The sequence below is a fragment of the Rhea americana genome, unplaced genomic scaffold (assembly GCF_003343005.1).
Source record: "Rhea americana isolate MKP2758 unplaced genomic scaffold, rheAme1 scaffold_42, whole genome shotgun sequence".
NCBI lineage: Eukaryota > Metazoa > Chordata > Aves > Rheiformes > Rheidae > Rhea > Rhea americana.
The window spans coordinates 117,767-129,673 of NW_028186557.1; the positions used below are offsets into that span (position 1 = coordinate 117,767).

At 38.9% G+C, this 11,907-nt stretch overlaps 1 protein-coding gene across 1 annotated transcript; it reads left to right on the forward strand.

The window, feature by feature from the left end:
- Positions 1–663: 663 nt before the first annotated feature.
- On the forward strand, positions 664–11,907 carry CLBA1 (clathrin binding box of aftiphilin containing 1). The gene is made up of 6 exons (XM_085315005.1): positions 664–760; positions 2,001–2,681; positions 6,160–6,308; positions 7,824–7,953; positions 9,208–9,321; positions 11,121–11,907. The coding sequence occupies exons 2-6, from the start codon at positions 2,232–2,234 to the stop codon at positions 11,286–11,288; spliced, it is 1,011 nt and encodes a 336-aa protein (XP_085171131.1). The 5' UTR covers positions 664–760; positions 2,001–2,231; the 3' UTR covers positions 11,289–11,907.

The following is an 11,907-nucleotide window of genomic DNA, read 5'->3' on the forward strand; positions in this document are numbered from 1 at the left end:
AGGAGGAGGAGATCTGACAGGAGGAAGACCAGGTCTGATAGGAGCAGGAGAAGGAGGTCAGGCAGGAGAAGGAGGAGGAAGTCAGGCAGCAGAAGAAGGTCAGGCAAGAGGAGGAGGTCTGATAGGAGACCTGACAGGAGGAAGACCAGGTCTGATAGGAGCAGGAGGAGGTTAGGGAGCAGGAGAAGGAGGTCAGGCAGGAGGAGGAGAAGGAGGTCTGATAGGAGATCTGACAGGAGGAAGACCAGGTCTGATAGGAGCAGGAGGAGGTTAGGGAGCAGGAGAAGGAGGTCAGGTAGGAGGAGGAGAAGGAGGAGGTCTGACAAGAGGAGGTGCAGGTCTGACAAGAACAAGACATCAGGCAGGAGGAGGCAGGAGCAGCTCGGGCCGGGGATGGAGCAGGTCTGACAGGGGAAGGAGCTGGTTGGACAGGCGCACTCTGCCGGCAGCCGTGCTCTCCCCACCGGCACTGGGGGCAACCCCAGAGGCCGGGAGGCCTCGGTGGGGCCGGGAGGCCTCGGTGGGGGCCGGCAGGGCCTCTCTGGGCCGCCGGCGCCCCCCAGCCACAGCGGCCCCGCCCCGCTGGGCAGCTCCGCCCCCGCGCGCCTTGACCCCGCCCCCAGCGGCGCGAGGCCCCGCCCCCAGCACGCGCACCCGCACACCTTGGCCCCGCCCCTGGCGACCTGCCGGCCGCGGCCCCGGGGCCGGGCCCGGGGTTCTCGCCTGCGCGGCGGCCGGGCGGGAGCGCGGTGTGAGGCGGGTAAGGCGGTTTCCTCCCTCCGTCTCCGCCGCGGCCCGGAGCGGGGAGAAGGCAGCGGCGGCAGCGGCAGCGGGGGGGGGGCGCGACCGAGGTGTTGGGATCGGAGCTGCCCCGCGGGGCGCGAGCGCCGGGCCTGCCCCAACGGCCGTAACGGTCAGCGGCGGCCTCGCCCCCCCCTCCCCCCGAGCCGTGTGCGGGCCCGCGTCTGGCCGCTGCAGCGGGGGAAACTGAGGCAAAGCCGCGGCCCTCGCCTCCCTGGGGGTTTCTGGGGCAAAGCGGCCGGACCTGCCTCGCCGCCGCAAGGCGATTGCTGGAGCGCGGCGGCGGCGGCGCCTCCTGCCTCAGGTGCAGCCGCCGCCGCGGAGGGAGCGGGCGGCTCTCGGGGCTCCTCTCTAAGCCCGCTCCCGCCCGCGGGCCCCTGAGAGGCTTCGGCGGGGGGCGGCTCCGCCTCCCCGCTGCGTGCCCGGGCCCCACTGATGCCCTCAAGCCCCGCGTTAGCAGTGCTGCCTCCGAAGGAGCCGCTTCTGCCTGCGCCGCGGAGGAGGCGTGAGCCCCCTTTGGCTGTGGGTTAAGCTTTTCATGCTTTATGCCTGGCCAGTTCTTGCTTACCTGCTATAGTAAACTTGGAGATCAAGACTTGTTGTAGGTACTAGTACAGAAGTAACAGTGACCAGTCTTCTAGCAGTCGTTTTACTGCAGCTTCTAACCCCTTCGTTCCCTAAAAGACAACTTGTCAATCAGAAGAATGGTTGTGGAGATGTGATTAATCTGAAGTTATAAATTCAGTCTTGCATGCATATTTTAAAGATGTCAGAATTAACTCACTAAATCTGCCGTAGTTACTTAAATAGTTGGAAGCTCTGCATCTTTTGCAGAATTAAGCAGCCAGTTCCTGTGTTGATGCAGTCATACTCCTTTTCAGTGATCTTTCAGCTAGGGAAAGCCCATGCAAACAGAGAGYACTGACTCAGTGTACAGGTGACGAGATGAATTAATGATAGAGAATACCTAGAACATTTGTCAAGTATTTTCTGAGTAGTGATACACTGAATACTATGATGTGRGCAGGTAGACAAAACTATTTAAAACTTAGTCCTAACTCTTGAGATTTTCAGTTGCGTAATACTGGAATGTGTTTATTTTAACCTAAGCATTCTTTCTCCTACCTTATCAGCTATCCTTTCTTATTTCTATGTAGCTATTATCACAAAAGTATTTATTTACAGTTCTTTCTTTGCAGGCTGATATTCTACACAGAAAGTCAGATTGAATAACATGCACGTACTGATTACTGGAGGAGAGACTGAAGGACATCATGTTTTGGATTAGCATTGTTACTACTCTTGCGGTGAAATGAAGAATTGGATTATGTTTTGGAAATATTCAGATTTCTACCTCATCTAAACTTCACTGTCTTTTTCTGCAGGACAGATTTCAACAAATGATTTCTGATTTTTTTTAATTAACAAAAATGCAGAACCTGTCACTAGTAGAAAATCTTAGTAATACAGACATGTTACACTGGATATCTCTGAAAGATCTGGTAGCTGATATAAGTGATATGTCTCTCCATGAAAGCACCTGTAATTCAAATGAAAGGAGAAATAATGAAGAAATGATTAATCTTGAAGTAATGCAGCAAAGCTTCCCTGTAGAGAATAGTAAAGGAAGAAGTTGTGAGGGGCTTTCTGAGAGCAGTCATAGTCCATTAGAACCCAGTGGTTCCTGGGGTGATTTCGAAGGCTTCAGGGAGTCCTTAGATAAATCAGAGATTTTCAGTCACAATCCTGAAGTTTTGGTGAAGTCAACAAAAACTTACAAAGACTTATGCAAAGGACACGGTTCTGCTTCTGTTGGTCACTTTTGCTCTGAGCCATCTCTGCACACTGGGAGACAGGAGGCTTCTAGCTCTGTAAACGAGGTATGTGCTAACAGTAAACCAAAGGCTGAAAATGTTTGTACTACTGCTTCCTACATCCAAAGATTTGTATCTGAATATCTCCTCTATGGAGGATAATGCTGTAGAGGGAGAGAAATTGCCAAGCTACTTGGCAGTTAAGTGGAACAAAAGCAACTTCTTTGCAGTGTTTGACAAATACTCAAGTTTTTCCTACTAGAGAGCTTTAAAGAATGTAACACATTCTTTTGCTCCTGGACACTGGTGATACATAATCCGTTAGAAACAATGAACCTTGCCCTGAAGCTCACACAGTTTACAAGTTTTACAGAATGGGCATAGGAAACAAAATTTGGGAAAGTGAACAACAAAAACAAGGTAGACAAAAAATCCTATGAGCTGTTTGCAAGCTTATTTAAATAAACCATTATTAAAATTATGTCAGAAATTGGCAACTTATGTGTTTTATGTACTGCCTGAATAATCTTAATGTTGGCATTGTAGATTAACGTTTACTCTCAAATCTGACACAAATAATAAATTTAATGTATTTCATTTTTTAGTGTAGGAGGTTGTATTCTCTCATACAATGTTAGAACTAAGAATTAGATTAAATGCTGATGTATATTCATATTAGCCCTTAAAAATCAGTTTAGTGGTTATAACATGTCCACCTAATGTTTTTATGCTTATAAAAGTGACGCAAACTAGCAAAAAGAAAATAAAATATCTGAATACAAAACAAAAATTCATACTATTCATTTATACTACTTTTATCTTGAAGTAAAACATTTCTTTAACAAAAAGAGCAATTGTTAACAACTTTCACAGAGTTGATCAGTAGCAATAATAATTTATCACTTCTCTGTTAGAAGGTGAATTTTTGATATGACTGTGGAAACTGAGGGCTTTCTGGAGACGAGCTTTCYTCTCCTTAATGGACAACTTCACCTATTGCAGAGGTCTTACTAGGGAAGGCATGAAGATGMATGTGAAGCAAGCTGTAGCACTAATAGAATGGAGATCAAAACATAGCTTCTAATGAGTTACTAGTATTCAGAAACGGAAAGGAGCTAAACTGTTTGCACTGCTTAACACTAGGACAGGAAGTCTCATGTTGAAAAAGGAGAGTATGTAGTGACTGGAGCTGAAATAGAATACAGCAGACTCCATTTGGAAGGAAATCCAGCAATATATCTTCATATTCCTGAAGCCTTTGTTTTATTTTTGCCTTTTTTTAAAGGCAAAAGAAATTGTCCAATATGAATTAAGTAACTTAGCTCTGCCCTGAGTTTTGAGTTTTCTTTTCTCAGGGTAGTGAAGAAGCAATAGTGCTGTTGGAGATTTCTTCAGATGTATAATRTGCATATATCCTTCATTCCTATTCTTTTTATTCTGTTTGTTTGAAATCAGACTCAACTCCAGGTCAGGGCTCTGTCTTCTGCATGGCCAATACAAAAAAGTCTAGTTTGGAAGGGTCCTCCAAARTCATCTAGTCTGACTTTCAATGTCAAATGCTTCAGTTAATTAAATGACACTAACTTGAGGCAGAGTCCTGTATTTCAAGATGAAAGTAATCACTCTTGCTTGCTGTAGCAGGATACTTTGCATATGTGACTGAACCACTTTAAGGGTTTTTCATGTCTTAAGTACAGACCCTTTTAAGAGAAACTCATGGGCTTCCTTAAACACTGCTGTATTCTGGTATAATTGGATATAAAGGATATACTTAAAAAGCACAGATCTGGAATTCATGCATTCGTGTATTTATAATCACTACAAAACTATAAGATAAAGCAAAATATACCTCAATTTTCTTTTAGAAATACCTAAGTAAAAAAAAAAAAACTATAAAATTAATAGAAATACAATCTGTCAGTTTTCCTGTATGTGAATTCTTCATCTGACTTGGCTAAACTGTAGCCCAGTGAATAATCATTTCAGTGGTCTGTATGCATGTCAGAGTAACATCAGATTCTAAGAAGATACTACAAGCAACACAGGCATGTGCTTCCCTCAATTCAAGCTTCTTAAAGATTCTGTTTTTTCCTCAAATGCCAAGAACAGCTGCCTGACTTTAGCTCTTTTCTCATTTGGAGTTTGTTACCTAGTTCTTGGGGTTTTTTTTCCCCTTGACCCTGACTCTCCCCATATGATTTAGTAAGTGTTCTTTTGTAGAATTCTGTTTTCCGGACCTTTCTCCTCCAAATAGTATCGCTGCTTTAAGTCTACTGAAATACTTTACAAATCAGTAGTATCATGACGCTTGTCAAGATTATAATTATTTCATCTAGGACTCTGAATGTGCCAGCAGTCTCCCTTCAGGAAGGTAAGTAAGTTGAACCTGTACTTTAGGAAGGAGAAATACGGGGCACAAATTCTATTTTTTGGAGCATACTGAGAAGCCCTTTAACAGTTCCATTGATTGTGCCTACTTTCCCAGTAGATTAATTCTGTACTCTCTCAAACACCACTTTGAGTTTAGTATAATAAAACTGTGTAAGTATCTCAWTTTTTTTCAGCTGTTTGAATTACCATTAAATGAATTCTGTGAAAATAACAATTAACCTTTTTTCTAATTTAAATTTGTTTGCTAGACAGTGAAAACAGACTAGTTGCATTTTCTAGTTTTCATGTGACATGGCTGCTCCTCAGTTGCAGTTCATCTACAAGATATTGAAGACAWTTCATTGTTTTGGTTTAAAAATTTGCAGTAATTTCTTTTTTGAATAAACAAAAGGAAAAAAGTTTAAATCTGGACCAGATGGCATGAGGGCATCCCTGTAAGACAAGATGTAATTCTGCGTGTTTTACTTATGTATGTATTCCTTACTCTTCAAATAACTTTGTTGCTTCCACTTGGCTTGTTTGGCCTGTTTGTATGATTTAGTATCACTAATGTGGCTATGTTCATTTCTCCAGACCTCCTCCTCATCACTGCTGGAGGAGGAACAAGTATGTAAATTGGACAACATGAGTCAGATTAACATAGGTTGGAAAAAGTTTGGTGGAAGGAAGTAGGATTAATTTCAGCTTTTATGCAGGTTTGCACGATGCTGATATTTACTGGTAAATGTAATGTTTAGTAGTTATATAACATTTGGTTAAATGTTGTGTTAGAACATACCAAGTTAGCAAAACAAAATTTTTGAATTGATGCTTGTATCAGTTTTGATCTGAACTGAATTTCTTGAGCACTGGAAAGAATCTTGGCTGTTGCTGGCAAACCAATCTACAGCTTAGTTAAGAGACTCAGTTTGGAAGTCAAAGACTCAAGTTATCAGAAACTCTTGAACTTCTGTTTCTCCTCCTCTCATTCTAGGTAAATAATACTCAAAACACTGATCTACAGGGTCAATCCCTCTGTTCCATTAATATTCATACAAATATTAAATACAGATGATGATAAAATCAGTGGAGGAATTGTAATTTTTGGACCAGCTCTTTGTGAACTGCTGGGTTGGCCCATATAATGTCTGTAATAAACCTCTGCTTCTTCTAGGCAAACCACAGCTATGAGGATATATTTAGGTTGGGCTTTCCAGAAGTCTCTGTACCACAGTCCAGAGAGAGCATAAGAAGCTTAGATCAAGTATTTGATACAAATAATGAAGATACTGGGATTTCTGAACTCATGAAGAATCAACTTTGGTAATGAATTTAAAGAAACTTTTTTTTAACTGTCTCAGCAATTACATTGCTTATTTAATAATTAAAAAAATGATAATACTTGCAGGCTAATTTCAAACTGAAATTATTTTCGGTCACTATTCTCTTTAAGCATATGGATCTTAACAATTTATTTTATGTTATTAAAAGAAATASACTGGTTTTTAGCTGTTGGAAAACAGGGTAGGAAATATATCAAAAATACAAATTCCTGGTTAGAGTTCTTTCTGCTGTTGATACGCTTTCTTATGACTAAGTTTCTGGAATGCCAGAACACCAACAGGCAGCCTGTTCTTCCTGTTTGCATATTCTTTCTTTACAGCGCATCTGAGTTATTTCTCCCTGACTTATTGCTTCATCTAAAGTGGGAGTGTTGCTGCTGCTTTTACTGGCATCCTGTTCTTTCTTTTCCCCTCCCAGTTTTCTCAGGAGGTAACTTCTTTTCATGTTAAACAGGATTTGCTTCTGAATCTGTGGTGCATCTGTCTTCTTTCCTGGGGTTATGTTATCAGCAATTAGTATCATTGACTTAGCTCTCAAGACAGCTGAAACACTTTTAGACTTGTTACGTGTTTTTGAAGGATCAGCAACTTCTGAAGAGGATTGTAGTTATTGTTATTTTTGCATACATCTGAGGCTTTGTATCTAGAAAATTAGGTAATTTATTCAGATCATATTTTGGAAATGTCACAAGAATTTAATAAAATACATTTAATGTGGGCATCCTTTCAGCAAGCTCCTTGCATATGCGTTAAACTTGAGTCAAGTAACAGGTTTGAACTTGTGGAGGAAAAAAAGAAAAATTGATATATGTGTAAAAAGGACTTCAATATTAGAGTATCTGCTAAAGACAGAAAAGCCCTGATATACTGCACTGAATAAACTAAAGGTAAATGATATTTGCATCATAATACTAAACTAAAAGTACTTGGATTTATCTAGGATGAACACAGTATAAGAACCCCAACTAATGTGCAGTAGGAGCTCTTGAATTCTCACTGCTTCAGTAGTATTGTGCCTCTGGTTTGATTCCCTGTTTTGTASTAGGCACATGTCTGGATCAGATATCAGGAGGTAACCTGCCTGAGTATCAGGTTACTGTATTGAAGAGGCTTGGCTGAAGTAAAGGAGAAAGGTCTGAGATACAGAAACATGAGGTTCAGAATTAATAGGGCTGAACTATTTACCTGCGTTTCACAGAACTAATTGAGTAATCCAAGTTATGGCATAAAATGATCTCTGAAATATGCTTCTAATGCACTTATCTGAGAGGCTCAAACATAAAATGATGTTGAGTTGCTCTTCCTGTTATTGTCATGCAACCTTATTAGTACAGTGAGTTGATAGTTTGAACAAATGTTGAAATAGTTTTAAGGTAAGTTGCTTTTTAGCTCAAAGTAGGGTAGTGTGCAATTGTGGTAAAATTAAGTTTTAGTTGTATATGCTTACTGGAAGCTTTCTAGATCTTACAACCTTAAATTTGTGTTCCTTTCCTAGCATTGATTGCGGAAACATATGGAGAATTCTTAAAGACTTTGATAATACCCCCAGCTTAAGACATTGCTGGAGTAAATCTCATTGCCAAGAAAACCTCTTGAGTGTTCTTGGAATAAATGCAAATCAAAAGGTAACTGAACAAAGGTTGGCTAGTATGCCAGCATAAACACTTGGTTATAAATCCTGATTTATGTAAGTTATACATACAGATGCATGGGGAATGAGCTATATGTGGATGAATCATAGGTTTCTTTTAAAGAGGGCTTTTTAAAAATGATAACATAGTGTTTACTCAGCATTGTGTCAGTTACTATGAAAGCTGTGCAGGAAGTTTTGATTATCTTCACATTGAAGCCTCCATTATGTAGTGCTTGTTGCATTAAATGGTACATTCAGTTTTGGGTATAGTTGTAGAGTTAGCTTTCAGATGTGTTCAGTAAGATGGCTTTTTTTTTGCTCAATGTATGAGAAAATTGTTAGCCTCTATCTTTTCATTAAGTGCAAATTGGATTTGAATCAGTGAGGCTGTTAAGGCAATTACTAGATGTTTTAATTGTATAGAAGTTGAAAGTGTGTTCCATTTCCCTTTTTCTGAGATTATTTTATCTTTTTTGGCCAGACTTGAGGGAGAGGAGTATATTTTAAATAAACTCAAGAGAGCAAACCAGTAGTATTGAAAGATTCAAAAAAGAAATGTCCCTGTTTAACCTCTTATTTTGAGAAGACAGAGGTATCAGAAATGATTTAGTATTCAACCTGGCTATCTAGTAGGCAAGAATTAGTCAATTGTGCTTTTCAGAAGTAACTTTTAATAAATAATTTGAGTGCTGAAATGTCTGTGCAGAGGGAAGGGGGTTRTGTTTAATTTTCCTATTTTGGACATACTTGGACAAACTTAATTTTCCTGTTTTGGACATATTTCACATTTCGTGCAAGTTAAGTTCTCATGTAAACAGAATTACAGTGCTGAAGGTACAGAACCTATTTTGCACCAGAAAGCACCTCTTACAGAACTGTCATTTTACTTTTCAAACATAGTTAATCTCTTCTTTTTCTGTATAGGCAACTTCAAATGGTATCATTACTACTTTTCCCATATTGGAAAATTGTATTGCTTTTAACAGTGCTGCTGCTGTATTACTCAGCTATTTTATAGTGTAGAATAGAAATAACTTTAAAGTCATAATTTGATTCATGTGTATTGAATTTGTTTTATTATAGAACTGTATTAATACAAGGGGAGCCAAATGACAAATCAAAATATAGTTTCAGGAAATAAAATTTTGTGGTTATTGTTTTTTGAGGGAAAGCTTCTGTATGTTACATATATTGAGATCAGATAGACATTAGTTTTTTTAAAAAAGTGTAAATTATTCTTTATTAGGACTTTCCAGAGAGCCAGGATGGCATTTTTGAGGAATCAAATGTTAAAGATGATGAGGACTTCAGATTTGATGGATTCAGCGTTAATAACTGCAAAGCACTGATCCAGACCAAGGTAAGAATTTTCCTGAAGGTAAGTACTTAAGAAAACTATGCAATGTATTTGACGTGTGCCTCTGTGTTGTAGTCCGGAATTTGTCTACTAATTGTTCTGGTGCATCTGCTAATGTTACTGTTTGTTTCTGATAAGGCTGTGTGGACGTAGTGTGTGTGGGTTTTTTTTGGTTTTTTTTTGTTTTTTTTTTTTCCCTCCCCTGTTCCCTGTCTTTGAAACCTACCTGGCAACTTCAGAAAAGGTAAAATGGAACATACCAAATGCAAAGTGACATGATATGGGGAATGTTGAAATGTGTGGTTATTTATGCAACTTTGACTGTAGGTCAAATTATAATAGAGGGGAGGGGAGAGAGAGAGCGAAGGAGGGAGAAGGGAGAAAGAGGCAAATATGTAAATAGTGAGAGAGAGGGCAGAGGAGAGAGGCAAATATGTAAGATGTAGTCAAGATGCTCTGGTGACAAAGGGAAATTAGTTTGTAGAAACATCAGTGTGTTGATCGCTGTGAGAATAGTGATTGTGACTGCAAAATATTAGAAGGCAATTTGGTATAGASAAGAAATTGCATTCAAACTTCCAATTTCAGATATTAAAAATTATTCAGATTTGGTTCCTTCATTCTAGAAGAAAATAGGAACTACTTAAAAAGGTACAGTAGCTAACCAAATTAGAGRGAGGCCAAACTACTGTTATAATTACAGGGATTTGAGAGCATTACTATTTTAACCTGTTTTATAGAATGTATAAGGAAATGAAATTGGAAATACTTTGCCCTTATTACATGAATATCTTTGGCCAAGCAAAAGATACATGCCTAAATATGTATCCATTTTCTTAGGTCAGTCTATTTTATCTTACATCTCTGTTTCAAGAAAGCACTTTCTTAGTGGTCCTGTTTATTTCCCTGTTTATCTTAGGGTCAAGATGGCCCTGTTTATTTCTTGCAATATAAGTTGAAACAAAAATTTTGACATTCCTCAATGCTTTAAATAAAATCAGTCACATTGTATTTTTAACAAAATATTTAGGATGACTATTCCAACACAAGTTCTCTTTCTGAGTGGAAAATAAACTTGAGCATAAACCTGGGACGCATAGTTTAAGGCATGTTTTCATTGCTATGCTTTGCTCAGTTCATGGAGTGGTATACTGAAGCTGTACGGTTCTGGAAACTTTGTACATAACAGATATTAGACGAGGAAATTTAGAAAGAAAACCAAAAGAGACCATCTACAGCCTATTCATTCAGAATTCAGTTTTGCTTTGTTTCAATGAGTACATAAGGATGAGAGTTGGGAACACACTATCTTGACACACAGTTTGAATATTTGTAAAATACAGTGGCAGAGTTTAGGTGAAGGAGAAGGGGTTCAAGGTGAATGAAGAAGTAATAAATTTAAGATAAACTATGATACAGAATTATCATAAATGGGTAAGTGTATTTTAGAGTAGCCTCTGAAGGGAAGAACAGGCCCTACAGCCTGGTATCTCAAACTAAAGCTAATTAAATATTTCTGAATGTCAGCCCTACTTTGGGAATAAGTTAAATCAACAAAGTAGGATCTTTTGTATCTTCCTGGTCTTATGTCTTTTTATATATATATATATATGTGTGTGTGTGTGTGTATGTGTGTGTATATACATATATATATGTGTATATATATATATATATATGTATATAGGTTTTTTGCCTTAGGCTAATTTTATAAAATCTGTGTAAAAATTAGATTGAAATGTTCTAAGTGATTAATTTAGTGTGGAATGGAAAAAAAATTAACTCGGTTTTTCTTTTTCACTCAGCTTTCTGTATCACCAGATTCCAGCCATGGTCATCTTTTTACTTGTAACCTTTTTTTGAAAAGACCATCATCCAGTGGAAATACGCAATATATAACAATCCCAAGAAAGAAGCAAATTTTCACTACACACAACCTAAAAATGAAATTTTTCAGTAGTGATGTTTGTTAAACCAAATGCACTTTTTATTTCTCTTTCTTCTTTTTGAACCATGTGTGTTTTACCTTTATTTTGTTACTGGCTTGGTACTAGAGACTTGGTATGTTCTTCAGGGAAGTGATATATTGCTATATATGAGGTTGCTAAAGCTACCTTATAAAAGGTACTTACCCTATTTAGTTTTGAAGTTAGATAGAAATTTTTCCTGGTAAGTTTTGTTGAGTCATGTCCCTTACAGTAAATGCAGCTGCAATCAAACCTTAAAGATACTGAACTACTCTTTTTAACTACTGACCTTTCAGACCTTAGTATCTCTTTGATTAAAAACCTTGTTTTTCTGCCAAAATCTAAACACATTTTAGGTGTGTTGTGAAGTGTGCCTTGTCACTCTATCTTCTCATATTTAGTCCAGTTTGAATTAGCTGAGGTCTGGTACTTTGCTGCAGCTTAGCATAATGAAAAAAAACCTTCTACATCCTGTGGCTTTTACTGGGGTTTTTAAAAAAATAAATCTGTTCAACTGCTGTCTCTGCTAATAGGGATAGAGTCACTGGTGTGATCAGATTCAAAACATTTTGTTCTGGCATTGATTTCTAATTGAAATAAATCACATCTTTGAAGCTGACTGTAA

Bases quoted from the DNA above. Each gene is read 5' to 3' on its own strand.
- CLBA1 (XM_085315005.1), top strand. From the start codon at position 2,232: ATGCAGAACCTGTCACTAGTAGAAAATCTTAGTAATACAGACATGTTA. The intron at 2,682-6,159 runs GTATGTGCTAAC...TGCTTCTTCTAG, and splicing joins CTTCTAGCTCTGTAAACGAG to GCAAACCACAGCTATGAGGA. The intron at 6,309-7,823 runs GTAATGAATTTA...TTCCTTTCCTAG, and splicing joins CTCATGAAGAATCAACTTTG to CATTGATTGCGGAAACATAT.